At 36.9% G+C, this 19,787-nt stretch overlaps 1 protein-coding gene across 1 annotated transcript in view; it reads left to right on the top strand.

Moving 5' to 3' along the window:
• The first annotated feature begins 2,940 nt into the window (after positions 1-2,940).
• Positions 2,941-19,787, top strand: part of EMCN (endomucin) — a 170,995-nt gene continuing 154,148 nt past the window's right edge. The window contains exon 1 of the mRNA XM_044681625.1: positions 2,941-3,115. Within this exon, the coding sequence (XP_044537560.1) occupies positions 3,046-3,115 (70 nt within the window). The 5' untranslated portion in view covers positions 2,941-3,045. The remainder of the gene's footprint in view (positions 3,116-19,787) is intronic.

The raw sequence follows: 19,787 nt of genomic DNA, 5'->3' as shown, positions 1-19,787 counted from the left end.
CACCTTGAAGCACATGCCTTTAAAATGATATACTATTTCATAATGCCAATAAAGGTAGGTATTTCTATAACATTTTACAGATATCAAAGTGCTTTATATACATTATCATCTTCGATCCTTACAAAAATGTTATGAAACAAACACTAAAAATTATCCCAAATTGACTGAGGAAAATAAAATACAACTAAGTCTCTCATTCATTTCTCTTTGCAAGGCAAATATAAATCAAGATGCAAAGTCAAGAATCAAAACCAGGTCTTCCTGCTTTCAAGCCAGCTTTCCTCTAAGCACAAAATATGGAAGAAGTGCTTAAACCTATTTTGCAAAGGAAAGTCTCTGCTGAGATTGATTGCATTCTTCTCTCTCTGTATGCCCCTATCAGTGCAGGTCCTGTCTGCTGACAATAGGACAGTTCCAGACAAGTCAGTAGCAGGAAGTGAGGCTGTTAGGAGCCTTGCATTCCACTCAGCCACACCCCAATTTATTTCTGGAAGTTGGCTCTGTCATCTATTGATATACATTGCTATCTTTATACCTACCAGGATATGCCAAATGGAGACACAATATTCATTAAAGAGAGAGAGAGAGAGAGAGAGAGAGAGAGAGAGAGAGAGAGGAGAAAATTCCCTCCTATAGTGGTTTGGTGACCTCATGTCATTCAGGAATTTTATGACTCTCTTTGCTTCTGTCATCTTCCTGATTTCTGTTGTCATTCAAGATGGAAGAGGAATCTTTGGAAACCTCTTTGGACAAAGAAAATAGCTCTCTTCTATATATTTTTCTGGCAACTATATAGCACATAATATGTACCAGGAACTGTGCCAAGCACTTTATAAATTTTATCTCCCTTGATTCTCGCAACAACCCTGGGAGGTAGGTGGTATTATTATCCCACCTAAATGGGATATTTTTTTACAGACAAGAGGTTAAGTGACTTTTGACACAGCTACCATTTGAGGCAAGAATTAAACTCAGCTCCTTCCTGACTCCAAGCCCATTGTTCTATCCACTGTGCTTGCTACCAGGCATCATCTAGTTGGGATTGGTTTTCCAAGAAAGGGTGATAAATCTGTGTTGTTCCACCTATACTCTCTTACTCAATTTAAAAAACATCTTTATTTTCTGTCTTTGAATCAATACTGTGTGTTAATCCAAAGGCAGAAGAGTGGTAAGGACTTAGGGGTTAAGTGACTTGCCTATGATCACACAGCTAAGAAGTATCTGAGGCCATATTTGAACCCAGGACCACCCATATCTAGGCTTGGCTCTCTATCTTCCTGCCCCAACTCTTACCCAAATCTCCTTAAGTATTTGAGTAATTTCAAACAAGTAAAGTCTGATTGGCTGAGGTTATGGATGCTGTATGTGATTATGGACCAGAACAAAAGTAATGGGCTCACACAGTACCAGAACCCATGAACCATGAGCATGCTGACTTTAGCACCAGGCTCTCTAATCTATCACCACAGGCATCATGGAGAATATTGGTATATCTGAGAGAAAGCCATGTAGTCATTTGAATCCTGCCTCACATCTCTCTACACTATACCAGTTTCTTCAAATATGGTGTATTAATTCTAAATTTTGCATGCCCAGTTTGATACAATGAGATACAGAGTCAGAGGAATTGGGTTCAAATCTCACTTCTCCAACTTATTAACCATGGGCCCTTGGGCAAACAAGTCATTGAACACTACGAGCTTAGGTTTCTAATTGCTATCACTATTTTATTATGATTGGTTTCCTTTGAAATGCTAAAGATTTTATTTTAAGTATTTAAGAACATGATTATGAGATGGAATCTATAGGCTCCCTCAGGCTTTCCATGACCCAAAAAAGTATGAGAATTCCTCTTCAAGGAATGTGCCAGAGCCAGCTCAAATCAGTTCTCTGTCGAGCTGATGGTTACATTTTTAATGAGAATATTTATATGTTCAGAATTAGCAAATCAGAGTTTGCTTTGTTATTCCATTAATTTTCTAGACTTAAGAGAATTGTGGAGAAAATATTAATGATGTAGATTAAACTTAAAAATGTATCCTATGAACCTGTTTGTTTCCAGAGATATGGTTGTTAAATATTTACCAGCATGATTCTATTGCCTCTTCTAAAGGGATTCTCTGCGTTGCTTTCTCATTTTTTATTAAAACCTCTGAAGAAGGAGCAAGGAGGACTAGTCACTTGTTTCAAGTTCTTTGCCTAATTCAGTTTAAAATAGTTGAAACATCCAGAAAACTGTTAGTCTACCCTAAGACAAAGAAGGATATTTAGTTGTAATCAAGTATAGATCTCCTCTAATCCTAAACTTAGTATCATTAGTATAGATTTAAATCTAGAAGGAACCTTCCAGGTCATCTTATTCAATCCTTTCATTTTTATAATTGGATAAAATGAGACTTAGGGTGGTTCACTAATTTGCTCAAAATTAGACAGGTAAGTGGTGGGAGCTGAATCTGGGTCTTCTGACTTCCAATCCATTCATCTTTCCACTGTTTCACACTTCTTCATTTTTTCCTTCTAAAAAGCTTTTTTCCTATTTAATTCTATGTGGCAGGGCTCTCTTTTTCCTAAGTCAGTAGAGGAAGAGAGAAGCAAAGAAATTATAGAGCTTCTTGTCATCATCCTAATTGGTTCTCAGTTCCTAAATGTCCCTTTTCAAACTCATCTCAACTACAGTTTCAAAACAAAAGTTACAAAGCCATGGGATCCATTCTAAAGAAAGATTTGTTTCTGCTCCAAACCTTTCCTGGACTTTTTGTCGAAGAAGAACAAAATAACGAACGTATTAACAAAAACACAAGCGACTGCCAAAGGGGGAGAAGGAGTTCCTGTAAAGGACTGAAACAATAAATCTCCTCTCTGCTGAACTCCCAGAGGGAGTGTGTGCATTTCCTCTACTTATCAAAGCCCCCAAATAAGTCAGAATGGGCCAGGGCTGGCTATATTGTGCACACCTTTTCCATTTGCTAATTAGGTCCTGCCTCTCTGGGACAGAAGACTCCCTGGCTGGCTGATCAAGGGCAGCGTACTGACACCCGGACCGCCATGAAGTTGCTCCAAGGGACCTTCCTCTTCCTTTCTTTGTGCAGCCTTTGCTATAGTCAAGAAAGCCAGGGTAAGAGTGTTCTGTCTCATTCCTCTTCTTTGCTCCTTCCAGTGTTTTAGCTGCTTTGGTGGAGCTTTAACAAGCCAAGGGTTCTGATCATTTTATTCTTTCAGCCTCAGTTTCTTCATCTATCAAATTTAGCTAAATAGTAACTGAGGTTCATTCTAGCTTTAGACCTATAGTCTATGATCTTACAACTTTAGCTTCTCTGTGTCCACTGTTTGCACACAAGGATGGGTGTTCCCAGGAGTCAGAGTTAGGAGGAGACATGTTTTTTCCATTGGAAGGAAACGATGGAATTTTAAACAATCTGTGGCAAAATCCTCAAAGGCTTTTAGTGACCTTTTCACTAGAGGAGTTTAAAAGAGAATGATCAGGAAGGTCCTAATATCTTAAGCCCTGTGGCTGTAAGTTTTTGTCAGCAGCATCATTCTCATGAATTTCTCCCTCTTCAGGACTTTCTGACTGCCAACCTTCTATCAATTATACCATGCTGCCTAAAAAATGAATATGTACTCAAATAAAGTTTCCATGGTAGACCACAATCAAATGATATACATGTATGTGCATATGTGTGTGTGAGAGAGAGAAACAGACAGACAGACAGACAGAAAGAGAGAGACAGAGAGAGACAGAGACAGAGAGATAGAGACAGAGAGAGACAGAAAGAGAGAGACAGAGACAGACAGAGAGAGACAGACAAAGAGAGAGACACAGAGAGAGAGACAGAGATAGTGAAAAGAATTGCCCATAATCCCTTATGTAGTCAGTAATTGAGCTGCAATTCAAAGCCAAGTTTCGTGATTCCAGGATCATTGGGTAAGAAAACATTTTGTCATTGTAAGGTGCTTTATGAGTAAGATTTATTATTATTATATAATCATAGCTGTAGTCTTGTAGTTCTCTACGGTTTTAAAAACATGTGTATATATATGTACATATATGCATACATATATATGTGTGTATATTCTTTTTGATACTTGGAATTTTTTCTTACATATATATTGCATATATATTTATATTCTCTATATCTATAGATATATGTATGTTGATGAGAATTATAACAGTTAGCATGCATATAATGTTTGCTATGTGCCAGGCATTGTGCTAAGCATTTTGTAAATATTATATCATTTGATCCTCAAATGACTTTGGAAGCAGCAGGTCCCATTACTATCCCCATTTTATGGATGAAGAAATTGAAGCAAACAGAGGTTGTGACTTACCCAGGGCTACAGAGCTAATAAATGTCTAAGGCTGGGATATATAGGTCTTCCTCATTCCAAGACTGAAGTAAAACTGAAGAATACATACAACATATATATTTTTTTCAATTTCTTCAATGTAGATATTTTCTGCATATGTATTTTTTTCCATTTTACCAAGCACTATGCAGGACTCCTATAGTTTTCTTCCATGATAGATGAGAGAAAGCTGCTTAAAGAGAGAATTTACAGGAATAAAAATAATACTAATAGTTAGCATCTATATGACAATTTCAGGTTTGCAAAGTCTTTAAGAAACATCACATTTGATCTTCACAAGAACTCCATAAAATAAATCCTTTTATTATCCTCAGTTTATGAATGAGGAAATCAAAGTAGACAATCTAAATGACTTTGTCAGCATCACATACTTATTTCTTAGACATTTTATGAACCCTTGGTGGGAGTGAGAGGATCCAGATATATAATTTTCTCCAACGCTAAGTAAGGAAATTTCCTTTACCAATGGAGATCAGTAACTATTTCTGAAACCTCTAGACTGAGAGAGTTAGTGACTTGTCCAGAGTCACAGAGCTAAAGATGTCAAAATTGGAACTTGAACTTAGGTCTCCCTGACTCTAAAGCCAACTCTCTTAAATACTGTATGATAAAGCCTCTTCAGCAATATGTGAGCCTGTGGCAAATTGAAATCATTTACAAGTTTGAATACAAGGGATGAGTGTTTACGGAAGAGTGGCATTGTTCCAAACGGTTCTATTTCTGTTGTGTGATCATCATTCTATACTTCCAAAGATTTTTTTAAATTTTTTCCAAGATTCTTTAGTTCTCGACTCAAGGAAATACCAGGTGCTTATAATCACCAGTTTTCCAATTGATTTAAAAAGAAATCACCTTAAAGAAGAAGGTCCTACTTCATTCAATGCAACATTCATATTTATTTTCTTCTTTTGCTTTCTCTCTTTTTTCTCCCATTTTTAGAACTTGGGCATATGGAGAAAGATTATGGAGATGTAGAAATAGGTAAAAAAAGAGTCAATTGCATGAATATTAAAAGACCAGGATAGTGGAATATATAGATGCTTAACATCAAACCCCTCTGAGGCTGTCATCAGTGATTGAGAGGACCAGGTCAGAAAAGAATACAATGACCTCACCCTTTGATTCTGTTATTGTCTCTGTGCTTTTCCCCCACTCATTTATTAATTATATTGGAAAGAAATTTAGGACTAAAAAACTACATAAGAAAACTGCATGGGAAAGCTACATGAAAAACTACATGAAAAAATGGGAACATGGACATTTGGTAGTTATTGGGCAAATGCTTACTACCCAACTTGCATAGACTTCAGTGATTAAATGTGGGAGGCTTATAGAATGTATGACACCAACTAGGGTGAGTTCTCTTGTTAGTAAGACCAAGCCACTGAACACTAATCTTGGGGCACTGGCTAGCTAAGACGACCCTGTTCTTTGTTATTAGAATTTGACATCTGGGACAAAGAATTTTATGAAAGGCTCCCAATGCAAGACTCTTGAGGGAACAGGACAGAAGGATCCCAGTAGAGACTTTCCAAAGAGTCAGGGAAATCAGATGGGCTTTAAGCTAGAAAATCATGCCATCATCTATTCTTCCCTGAAGAAGAGCTAGCCAAGGATTTCCAGTGAGCCAGTAGCTTGAGGCAATGGAGACTGAAGCTAACCAAGCAGTGTCCAATAGAGGTTGTGAGATGAGATAGGAAAGACCTGCTGGATGCTTCCAGCTTGAAGACACCAGTGGCCTGACAGAAACAGAAACACAAGTTGACCTTAGATAGAGATATCCTAGCAACACGTGTGTCCTGTTTGTGTGCTTCATCCACATTTATTCCTTTCTCTTTCTACAAGTGTTTAATGCTTTTATGGGAGATCATGCCTCATATTTATAGGGGAAAAGTTTTGTTCCTTCTTTTCTTACCATGCCATTTCATTAAACCCCTTTGCTTTGAAGTAATTTTAACATCTGGTTGATTAATAGAGGTAAAGACATCAATGAGGGTTTGTGAGCTATATTTTTAGGGTTATGAACCCATAGAGTACTTTGAACTTGGGATAGCTATTTCCTTGGGGAATCTACCCTGTATATTGGGCATAAGAGAGTAGGGCAGAAGGAGTAGTCCAATTTCTATGAAAGCAAATATATAAAGTCCTTCTTTTGTAAGCAGTGTCTGTGGCATAAAAAACCTGGATTACTTTGGGGAAGCAGGTGGTGAACAGTGCCCTCTTTCTCTTGACCCACATGGCCATCCAAAAGTCAGAAGAAATCTCTTAACTAGTCCAGTAGCAAGTCACCCACTTCCTAAGACACTGGTTTGTGGAAAAAAGTTCAACTGGCATGTGGAAAGAATATATACAAAATTCACCTATTCGTTAATTTTGGTCTCAGTGACAAATATTATATATTGATAATAACGAAGTTTGGGGTGTAGTAGAATATATCAAAATGAAATTCTATTTGAAGATGGAAAAACCAACAAACACACACAGCAACAGCATAGGAAAAAAGAGTGGGACTAGAAATAGCTACTGTGTGATTACTGTGTCCTGCATTGAGGTAGAATCAATGTCAGAAACAAATAGAGTTTGGGGCTAGTATACAGATCCTACCACTTAGCATCCTACTGGCCAGGATATTGGTAAAACTCCACAGACGGAAAAAAAAAACCTGAAAACAAATACATACATCTTTTAGAAAACTATTGGGGTCAGATGTGTACAGACATACCTCAGTAATATTGCAGGTTTGGTTCCAGACCACAGCAATAAAGCAAATATAACATTAAAGTGAATCAAATGAATCTCTTGGTTTCCCAGTACAGATAAAAGTCATGTTTGAACTCTACTGTACTCTCTGTTAAGTATGCAATAGAGTTATGTCTAAAAACAATGTATATATCTTAATGAAAAAATATGACTAAAACTATACTAACCACCTGATCTGAGCTGTCAGTGAGTTGAAATCTTTGCTGGTGGAAAGTCTTGCCTAAATGTTAATGGTTGCTAAGTGATCAGAGTGGTGTTTGTTAAAGATTGGGGTGGCTTTGGCAATTTCTTTTTTTGTGTGTGATTTGAAATTTTTAAATTTATTAATTAATTAGGAAAATTTTTCCATGTTTACCTGATTCGTGTTCTTTCCCTCCCTTCCTCCCAACCCCCTGTCATAGCCAATGAGCAATTCCACTGGGTTTTATATGTGTCATTGATCAAGACCTATTTCCATATTATTGATATTTGCACTAAGGTGATCACTTAGTGTCTACATCCCCTATTATGTCCATATCAACCCTTGTGTTCAAGCCGTTGTTTTTTTTTCTGTGTTTCTACTCCCAGAATTCTTCCTCTGGATGTGGATAGCATTCTTTCTCATAAGTCCCTCAGAATTGTCCTGGATTATTACATTACTGCTAGTAGAGAAGTCTATTATGTTCAATTGTGCCAGAGTGTATCAGTCTCTGTGTATAATGTTCTCCTGATTCTACTCCTTTCACTCTGCATCAGTTCCTGGAAGTCATTCCAGTTTGCATGGAATTCTACCAGTTCATTATTCCTTTTAGCACATAGTCTTCCATCGCCAGCATATACCACAATTTATTCAGCCATTCCCCAAGCCAAGAGCATCCCCTTATTTTCCAATTTTTTTGCCACCACAAAGAGTGCGACTATAAATATTTTTGTACAAGTCTTTTTCCTTATGATCTCTTTGGGGTATAAATCCAGCAGTGGTATGGCTAGATCAAAGGGCAGACAGTCTTTTAGCGCCCCTTGGGCATAGTTCCAAATTGCCTTCCAGAATGGTTGGATCAATTCACAACTCTGCCAGCAATGCATTAATGTCCCAATTTTGCCACATCCCCTCCAGCATTCATTATTTTCCTTTGCTGTCGTGTTAGCCAATCTGTTAGGTGTGAGGTGATACCTCAGAGTTGTTTTGATTTGCATTTCTGTAATTATAAGAGATTTAGAACACTTTTTCATGTACTTATTGATAGTTTTTATTTTTTTATCTGAAAATTTCTGGCAATTTCTTAAAATAAGATAATGATGCAGTTTACTGCATTAGTTGCTTCTTCCTTTCATGAAAAATTTCTCTGTTGCACATGAAGCTGTTTGATAGCATTTTGCCCACAGTAGAACACCTTTCAAATCTGGAGTCAGTCATTTCAAACCCTGCTGCTGTTTGACCAAGTACATTGATGTAGTAGTCTTTAATATTGTTTTGTCTTAGGGAATAGAGTCTTGAGAAGGAGTCAGGGAAAAGGCCAACCAGCAGAGCATTTACAATACATAATATTTATCTATTAAGGTCTCCATCTTATATGAGGAAGGTTTGTGGCATCCCAAAACAGCGACAATAGTAACATCAGTGATCACTGATTGCAGACCATGATAACAGACATTAAAAGGCAAAAAATTGAAATTCTATGAGAATTACTAAAAAGTGACACAGACATGCTATGAGTACCTGCTATTGGAAAGATGGCTTCTTGGGTCTTGTTTGATACAGGACAGACACAAATCTTCAATTTGTAAAAAAAAAAATCCCATAATATTTGCAAAATACAATAAAGCAAAGTACAAATAAATAAGATATGTTGTTATAGGTTCTCTTTCTGTGTCTTTTATCCCCTAACTAGCATTCTCCTCCCGTCTCCCTCTTACTGTGACCAAGCCAAGATTAGATATGGAATATTCTATAATAGCTCCATATCTGATTGCTTAGGGTCTGTAATGATTTATACAGAGATGCTAGTCAAGAAGGCTGGTTTTTATTGATTTTTCTCTTTTTGTGTTGCTTATCAGGACAGTTGGCTAGTTTAAAAGGCCCAATTGTAGTTAATTGGGTAAATTGTGTACTAATTTGTGCTACAGCTCTTGCCCTAAGGTCCAACCCAGATAATTGATCACAGAGAGTGTGTAGAGTAGTCCGTATGTGCCCTAGAGTTGTGGTTGACTCTAGACACCAGATCATGCTTCATCTTCACATCCCATCCAGCCCTCCCCTCAGAACATCTTATTATCTGCCTATTGTCAGTTTGAGTGTGCTACCTCTTCTATCTCCCCAGAACAAGGCTTCTTTTCCTAGCCACTTTCATATAGACACAGACATGTATGTTATATATGTGTTGTCTTACCTTATTAAAATTTGGGGTGAGGGATGGGAGGGAGGGGGAGAAATGAGGCTTAGATTTTTAGACATAGATAATATAAGATTTTATTTCTATCGGATAAGTATATTATTACAGTTTATTACATATTCATAATAGAGCACATATATTATATTATTGTGTTACATATTACATATTAAAAATTAAAGATAAATAGTGATCAGAAGAAAGTATGATATCGTCCAGGACAGAGTCTTTCTCTTAAAGAAAAATAAAATGTAACCTCAGCACTCAACACAGCACTGGAACATAATAAGTGCTTAATAATTGCTTTCTCATCCATTACAGGGAAAGATATGTTGCAATAAGATTCTTAGTCTTGTCAGGAAGTATCTGGGGCTAGATTTGAACCCAGGACCTCCTTCTTCTTTGTCAAGCTCTCAGTTCACTGAGCCACCTATCTGCTTCCTGTAATTACATTTTAAATTAAAGATTCATAGAGTTGTATTTTAATCCTAATCTTTGCCTCCTTTCTTGATACCTATGTAACCCCAGAAAACCTATGTTTAATTTCTCTGGGTTTTGGTTTCCTCACTTATAAAATGAGGAGTTAATTTAAATAACCTTTGAGGTACCTCTCACTCAAAATCTGTGATAATTCCAGCTCTGATAATATTGTGGAATATCAGCCCCAAGTCAAGTAAGAAAATTGTCTTACTTGATTACAAATTAGCTCATAGATTTCAATCCTCAAATTATGCCCATCCCAAGGAACTGCTGCAGATGCCCTGACCTTCCCAGGAGTTATCCTAGAACAATAGGGTTTTCCTCCAAAGGTCCCTAAATCTTTGAATAACTCAGAAATGGTGTGCTTTTAGCTATGTTTACGGACTAAAGTTAGGGTCTCAAAGTTAGGTGCTCAACTCCCTATTTGCTTCATACTTCAGAGATTTATGATGTGATCAGAATTGGTTGTCTCTCCACTAACAAAGGGGAAACAGTTCTACACCTTAGTGAAAATGGTTTTCATGGATTTCTAGGGCCAATTAATTGATAAATGAAGAAATATGGGTAAATAGAAAAATACCAAAAAAATTTAAAAAGAGAATATTTTCCCCGACTTAAGTACTTACTGCACTTTAGCTCAACTTCAAGGAGTGACAGATGTTACAAAGGAGCTCACATCATAATGGGGAAGACAACATGTCTGGATGCCTATAGGTTTAATGCAGAAGTGGATGGACAGTAATATAGAAGGAATGGCACCTGCAGTTAAAGCATTGGGAAAAGGCTTATTGCAGAATGTGGATTTGAGAGGAGTACTGAGGGAAGCCAGAGAAATTAAGAAACATGGAGGATAATCGATGAGAAGATAGGGAGACTAAAAATGCTGTATCATAATCTACTAGAAGCCTGGAAAGATAGTAAAAAGAGAGTAAAAACTAAGAGTTTTTATGCCCAATGGGAAACTTTATATTTGATCCTGGAATTAATAGGTCATCAATGCAATTCACTGAGCCAAACTGTGATGTGGTCAGTTGAATGCACTCAGCAGCTAAGCATAAGATGGATTGGAGTGATAAGAAATTTGAAAGGAAATTCCTTAAAAGTCTTTTAGCAATCTAGGCACAAAATGATGAGAGCCAAAACAAAGGTTGTGGTGTAGATGCAAAGCAGATTGGAGGAGATTTATAAGGAAAGGTGGTTAATACAGATTTTATAAGATTTGGCAATGGATTAGAATGACTTTCAGGAATTGAGGATGACACTTGAAGTAGTGGACAGAGACCACTAGAAAGATGGTAGTACCCTGAATAATGGAAGAGAGGAAAATTTGGATAGAAAGATAATGAATTCTGTTTTAGATACACCGAGTTTCCAGAAAACCCAATTAAAGTATTATATTTGATTGATTGTAGTTTGATATGAACAAAGACTAGACATGAATCTGAGAATTATCTGCTCAAAGATATTTTAACTGATATTTGTACTGGTAAATATTTGATAACAGACTCTCCAGGGAGAAAAAAATATACACATGAGACTCTTTATGTTTAATATGCATTAGTAACATCTTCTCCATCACTTTCATTAAGTCTAGAAATCAATGACCCACCTGGATCAAGACCCAATTTTTAGCATTTTCCAATTGATCTCATCTTAAAAATTTAACAAGTTTCTTAAGCTAGGTGGTTCAGTGGATATAGAGACAGGAGGTTCTGGGTTCAAATCTGACCCAAGACACTTCCTAGCTGTGTGACCCTGGACAAGTCACTTAACCCCAATTGCCTAGCCTTTACCACTTTGCTGCCTTAGAACCAATCTTTACAATGTTACAAAGTAAGGCTGTTGTTTTTAAGGGTATTTATAAGCTAGCTCCAGTAAACCTGTCCAAACCCTTGGAAGCTCTTGAGATCATCAAGTGAGAATTATACAACAAAAAGGGAAGAAGGTCCAGGACAAAGAAGGGAGAGTAACCTGAGATTTCTGACCATTAGTTCAAATGAACAGACAAACAGGCACTGCCCGCATGGTTTGGGCAGATGAATGAAAACATGTATGTTTCTTTTCAGCAACTAAACATTTCCATCAAGATCATAGTTTTGTAGAGGAAATGACATCCAAACATGTACAACCAAGCTATATGCAAGATAAAAAGGAAATAAATATCAGAGGGAAAGTACTAGAATGAAAAATTAAGATAAATAATGAATTAGTTAAAGCCTTTTTGCTTTCTTTTCTTTTGATCATTCTCATATTAGGAGGATGATCTCTTAAAAATTAACATTGGTGTATTATTGTCCTAGGAGCTCTGAGGGTTAGGGATGGGGATGAGGGAGAGAACCTGAATACTTTTCTGGGATAAGGAAGAGGAGACATTGGTGTGCTGTCAAGGTTGACTAAGCTTGTTGCCTGACATCAAGAGTGTTTGCTTGTTTAGTTTTCTGGACATGTTCTTCCCCTATTTGCTGATAATACATTACTGTTGGAGTGGTAGAAAATGTGTAGTGCCTGCCTGAATTAATTAGCTACCTTCCCATGAGGAAGGAGATATAACCCATTGAAAAGCAATATTGAAAGCAGAACTCTTGTCAGGCTCACTGAGGGAGGAAAAATGTGATGCTCTGATTTCCTAAGTACCATACCTGTGCTGGGGATCCTGGCCTAGACTTTGGCAGGTTATTCTTTGGGTAAATATTGAAATCATAACATTTCAATAGCAGAGACATACCCAGCAAGATCCTTTCATTTGCTATGTACCTGAAGCTTCAATTCAGCAAATAGCCTCACAGATATAAATTGAGTCCTGAATTTAATTATAATCTTTGGATTCTGAGAGCTAGCCTGAATGACCCCTTGCGATTAAATGACCTTTCTAGCTCCACGGTTCGCATTCTTGACTATTGAGCTTTTTCATCTTCCCTGTGGGATGGTTACACATTTTAATCTTATATCGAGATAGCTTTGGATTGGGAGGCAAGAGACTCTAATGGTAGCTCCTTTTCTATGATAAAAGGGATAAGAATTGGACCTATGATTTCAAAGGCATGGGAAACTTCCAGTTGAAGTTCTCTCTACAAATCTTGTCCACCTCTCTGCTTCATAATAATAATGAAAACTTGTATGTATCTTAAAGTTGTCAAATCACTTTACATACATATTAAATCATTTTATCTTCACAACAACTCTGGGTAGTTGGTGTTACTATTATCCCCATTTTTCAGGTGAGGAAACTGAGCCTGAGATAGCTTAAGCAACTTGTCTAGAATTGCACAGTAAAGAAGTTGTAAGGCAGGTTTTCTTCACCACAATGTCACTGCATCACCTTTCATAGTTTTAGGGAATTGAGTTGCCTCCCTCATAAGCTGTTCTGAAGATCAAGTGATATTGTGTGTAGGTGTATTATAAACACTGTTATAAGGAATTTCTTAATTTCATTTATCTTGTTAGAAGCAGAAGGTTCTAGGTTAGAGAAAGCTAAGTAATATATCACTTGGGCTCTTCAAGAGCAGAAGTCTTCTAAATAGCCCTGTATCATTTTAAGAGGTCTAGCATAAAAGAGAGAATGGACTTGGCTCTGGGCTCCATCTTCTCTGGCAGTCTCAGGGAACAGGAGTGGTTGTTTGGACTCTCTGTCAAGAGGTCTCTCTAACAGTGGCTGGTGGCAGTTGGAGTTGAGAAGAAAGACTTACTACTTTTAGTTAAGAGTCTAGTTACTGAGAGGTTTTCCTTCTCAGTACTCTGAAGGAGATACATCTGACTCTGGGATCTATTCTCCACAGCACTTTGAGGGGAGTCGCAGCACTGTCTGTTTCTGTGTGTGACAGACTGCTGACAGTATCAACTGAATTTCTTAAGTAGTTCATTATAAGTTAAATTCATCATTTAGCATAGGTTTAGTTAGATAGAGAAATATTGTATAAGATAGTGAGAATAATTTAAGGAGGTCTACTCTGTAGACAAGAAGACACTGCAAAGAAAGCAGTTAGTTTTGGGGGGATTTTATTTAGAGATTTTTAGAATAAGGTTAAGAGATATCCTGTCCTATTCCTAATTCCTAGTTTCCTACCTCCTATTTTCTCTACCTACCTCTTCTCATAGAACAAATAAATAAGGGTTGTATTAAACTGCTTCCAGCCTTCCATCTACCGACTGCAAATAGTTTAACCCTTGACAGCTTTCATTTATTATAACAGCTGGGCATTGCCATTTGGCTATCAATACTGTTGTGTGCAGATGCAAAGCATGGAATCCCTGCAAAGGTACAGGGATAGCCTCACCCAGAATTCCGGGAACAATACTCAATACCAACGTTAGATCATTTATAGTTATAACAGCTTTAGCTTATCAATAAAGCTTTAGCTTTTGACAATAATAACACCCACATACATATATGTATATACATGTCTATACATGTGTGTATAAAGCATTGTACAAATGGTAGCTATTGTTATTTTTGCCTAGAACACTGAGTAATTAAGGGATTTGTCTAGGGCAGTGATGGGCAAACTTTTTAAAGAGGGGGTCAAAGGAAAAGAAAAAAAACTTTAGGTAGGCCAATATAATTTATTAAAAAATAACAATGATATGTTTTTAAAAATTCTTGCATTTTTTGTGATTCTAAGCCCTATTAATGACTGAAAGGTTATGAAGGAGAAGGGCTGCATCTGGCCCACAAGTCAGATCACTGATGTAGGGTCATTCTGTCAGTATAAGTCCAAGTTAGGGCATGGACTCAAGTCTTCCTGACTTCAAAAACAACTCTCTGCCCACTCCACCAGGCTGCCTCTTCTATGACACACTAATCTAATTCTTTGTGCCACTTTGAGTGAAATGTCTTGGGTTTGGGGGTCTCAGTTTCCTCATCTGTAAAGTGAAAGGGTTAGGCTAGATATCATTGAAGTCTTTTCTATTTCTCTGATCTCATTGTTCCACAAACTTCTGTACATTCTATTTGAAGTTATCTTGGCTTAATTTCATCCTGTTACTTCTAGATATGCACCACCACTCCACCTGAGGAAATGTCAAGTCCATTCCATAGTATTTACTTCCTTTGGATATTTTCAGATAGGGATCTTGGAAAATGTTTGTTCTTCATGGGAAAGATTATTCTCTGCTTTTTAAGAGCTTGTGGATAGCAGCCAACAAAAGTAAGGGACCCAGATTCTGTGGTATTATTTGTACATGTGATTTGGAGTATGTGTCTTCAATAATAATATCTGGCATATAGAGACTGTAGCTTTAAAAGACAAATAAAGAAATTGATGTAAGTGCCCTCAAAACCCTTAAATACAGGGTGTCCCAAAAATCATAGTGTAGTAAACAGCAACAGTTTTACATGGAATTCCTTATTTGATTCTCACAACAATGCTGTGAAACCATATGTATTAAAATTCTCACCTAACAGATGAGAAAATTAAGGTCAGAGAGATTAGCTGATATATCCATAGTCACATAGATATCAGGGCCAGAATTTGAACCTAAGTTTCTTGTGATTTCAAGGTCAACACTTTCCCCTACATTCTGTTCCCCACTCCTGCCCCTTCATTAACCCCACAGTTACAAAAAGCAGGACAATCCATCTCATGCTGTTCTCTGGATTTCAGTAACAACTATATGATCAGCATCAGGATAGTAGGAAATTCTCCTTTATCCACACAATTATTAGCTACTCTTCCAGGAAGTTTTGAGGCCTTATTCTTCCTTCTTCCTCTTATTCTTCTTCCTCTTATTACTCTTTCTCCCATCTTTCTCTCCTACTAACTGGAAAACCAGTCACATTCAGAAAGCTTACCCTGTTGCCCTTCACCTTCTCATCTGGTTTGTAGAGGAGGCCCTGGATCTCTCTTAGCTAGACAGTCCACACTTGGAGGGAAGAAAAATGAGTAAAAACTGTGTAGATGTGGATCTATTGAGAAGCCCATAATGAAAACAAGAAACAGGAGCCATGCATGACCTTTCCATATGACAGTATTCAATAAGCATCACTCAATACTGTCTTATGTTTGAATACCACAGTTAACTACTATTTTTTTCATTTTTTAAAAGACATTTTACTGATGTCTGACATATTTACATGACAATCATTTAATGTCCCACCTTACAGACCAAAGCTTTCACATTACAATGCAAAACAATTAGAGAAAAAGCATCAGATACCATGACCATATCTGACAAGGTATATAATAGTCTATAGTAGTGGTAATAATAATAACAATGCCTAAAATTTATATATATTGCTTACTACTTTTATAATTTATTCTCATTTGATCCATGACAACCCTAGGAGGAAGATGCTATTATTATGTCCACTTTACAAATGGGGAAACTGAGGCAGATCGTGTTTAAATGACTTTCCTAGGATCACAGAGCTAGAAAGTATCTCAGGTGGGATTTGGACTCAGGTCTTTCTAATCAGGGTCAATGCTTTATCCACTGCATCATATAGCTACTTTCTGTACTGTGAGAAGTAAGAGATAAAACTCTGTTTTGTTTCTTCTTGTTCTCTCTCTGTGTGTCTCTCTGTCTTTGTCTCTGTCTTTCTCTTTCTCTCTCTCTCCTTTTCAAGAATTATAGAATGGTCCTTCACGAATCGAGGCTCAACATACTAGTGCTGGACTTACTGGAGACACCCAGCCCATTGCCACTCAGAATTCCCAGAGTTCAAGACATCATCTAATAGGATTACAGGTGTATACAACCACAGTTGACATTTGTTTCATTACCTGTTTCTCTGAAGACTTCCTTCAGAGCTCAGCTCACTTACATTATTGCAGCCATGTCTATTGACCTCTTGGTTCTGCTAATTTTAAATGCACTAATTCACAAGATCTTAAAACAAATCCACAAATGCCTCATATTCATTGACTCTTAGAGCACAGTAAGATTTCATTACATTAATATGCTATACTTTTTCGTACCATTTCACAATCAATATATATCCCTTTATTTCCAGTCACTTGTTTCCACAATGAGTATTTCTTTGATTATTTGGTACCTAATGGACTTTTGTTTTTGACTTTGATACCCTGAGGTGGTATCCCAGGGTCAAAAGATGCAGAGAGATGTGTCACTTTTATTACATAATTACAAATTGATATTCTAGATGACTTTACGCTTCAAAGTTCCCAAAATGGCATATCTGTAAATTTCTCTTCCCACAGTTCTTTTTACATGGATAGTTATTCTCTTCTTTCATTGACAACTTGCATGGAATGGGGTGAAACCTGAAAGGCATTTTAATTTGAATTTATCTTCCTATTAGTGATGTAAACAATGTTTTCCAAAAAAGTGATTTTTCATTTGCAATTCTTTTTTTGAAAAGTTTGTTCCTGTTCTTTCACCACTCATTGTACCTCTTCAAGAATGGCTCTTTGTATTAAATATTTGAGTCAATGTCCTACAACACATTTCAGATTTTTACTTGTGATACTTGATGGAAATTATCTTCCTATTCTATCATTTCTCTTCTATATACATTTATTTTATTCAGGCAAAAGCTTTTTTGCTGTTTTTAAATCACAACTCTCTTGACCCCATTTGAGGTTTTCTTGGCAGAGGTACTGGGGTGATTTGCTGTTTCCTTCTCCAGCTCATTTTATAATAAAGGAAACTGAGGCAAACAGTGTTAAGTGACTTGTACAGGGTCACAAAGCTAGTAAGTGTTTAAGATCAGGTTTTACCTTAGGAAGAAGAGTCTTCCTGTCTTCAGACTCAGCACTTTCTCTACTATGCCTAAAAGCTTTTTAATTTTATGTAGCTTAAATTCCCACATTTCTTATTAAAATATCCTCTGACTCTTGTTTAGTCAATCATTCTCTTCCTTGCCATAGATAGTAAATTCAAGAGTTCTTAACCCAGAGTCCATGAATTTGGATGTTCATCCAAGTCACTCCTACTACATAGAAGCATTCTCCAACATCCTGGGTCCTTTTTTTCCATCTTTGTAATATTGTATTTAAAGAACTTGTAAGTTCCCATGGTTTCGCTTATCATCTCTATTCTGAAAATTCTCAGAGATGCTGATTTATTCCCAACCTCTGTAATGCCAAGAAGTCTAACATCTCCAACTCTCTTTAAGACATTTTTAACTGAATGTCCTAATGGTGTCTTAGGCTCACTTGTCCCAAAATGAATAGATTATTTTACCTCCAAACCCTCCCCTCTTCCTGAATTTCCCTATTCCAGTTGAGGGTATCAGAATCCTTCTAGTCATCCAAGCTTTCCATGTAGATATGACTCCTCACTCTCTCTCAGCACTCATGTACAATCAATGGTTTAATCCTGTCCTTTCAATATATCATACAAAAGGGATCTGGAAGAGATGGAGGACACATTTGGCAGTGTAGTTTGTTGACAATGGAAAGTGGCATGAAGTTCTAATTCCAGGCAAAAAAAAAGTGAGGGCCTATCTATCAGAGCCTAGCTTCCCAGGCAAAGAGTCCAAGGTTCCTCTGGGGGAGGAAAATAAGGATAGATAGAAAGTAGGCAACATAATGGGGAGACAGAGGCTCAGTCAAAAATCATAGGACTTAGACTGGTGGATAGGAGCTTCACTGGGAACAACCTATAGGACACAATAGGAGCTAGAATGAGAATAATAAATGAGAGAAAATAAGAAGATAAAGTATAACTGAAGTTGGAAAATATAACTTGAAGAATATTAAAATGGGCTAGAAAAGACTAGTTGATATATGACCTTAGATCTTACAAAGATTAATTTTTTTTTAATTTGGCCTAATATCCAATGAGGCACCAGTTTCACTTATCAAAGAAGTGACAATAAAATCCTAGTTTTTCTATGAATGACAAATGAAGGAATATATGTTTGAGTAGAAGAATTCAAATTTTACACAAGAACTTTATTGGATGTTCAAAACATTCTTCTGACTCCTTTCCTAAGGGCTAGAATATCTGACAAAATATGAAGTTCAAATTTTCTCACTCTTTTCCATATAATATGAGACTCTTTTCAGCACAAAAGCCAGTTGCCTCTTCATTGAAAATGGTCTTGTTCCATATGATTTCTCAGAACAAATATCCTTTTAAAAAATTGCAGCCATCAACCAGGCTACATATGTAGGCCTCTACCTTTCTGATCTCTTGTTTTCCACGATTTACTCTGGGAACAATAATCAAAAGAATATTACTTTTGCTATTAGAAAAGGGCTTGATGATAGATTGTCCCATGGCTCCTGACGTTTCTGTTGACTCTCTAGATCAAAGCTCTCTTCCCTGGCCACCATATTTTAAATGTGTGTTTTCTATATATTTTTTTTCTAAATGTGTTTCATGTCATCCTTTTAGTATGTATCCAAGATCTACTGGAGAAGGAAATGTCAAACCACTCCAGTATCCTTCCCAAGAAGACTCCATAAATAATTTAGTTCATGGAATCATGAAGCATTCATTATATACCACTGAATGACTGAATCACAGCAACTTTAGAATTTAAACTTGAGGGCAGAGATTATTTCATTTTTGTCATTAAGGCCTCTGAACTTAATAGAGAGTTTGGAATATAATCAACTTATTCAGCAATTTATCCAATTCCTATCATTTTAAGGTCAGTGACTGTATTATTACTTAGGAAAGTGAAGACACTTAAATATCTTTAAGGATAATGTTCTTGACAAAACCAGGGACTGAATTTAGAAGGTGAGATGCTATTTAAATATTAGATAGTAGTAATAGTAGTAGTAGTGGTGGTGGTAGTAGTAGTGGTGGTGGTGGTGGTGGTGGTGATGGGGGGGAGGAAGAGGAGGAGGAGGAGGAGGAGGAGGAGGAGGAGGAGGAGGAGGAGGAGGAGGAGGA

This window comes from Gracilinanus agilis, chromosome 6 (genome assembly GCF_016433145.1).
Source record: "Gracilinanus agilis isolate LMUSP501 chromosome 6, AgileGrace, whole genome shotgun sequence".
NCBI lineage: Eukaryota > Metazoa > Chordata > Mammalia > Didelphimorphia > Didelphidae > Gracilinanus > Gracilinanus agilis.
This window is presented reverse-complemented; position numbering and strand designations above follow the sequence as displayed.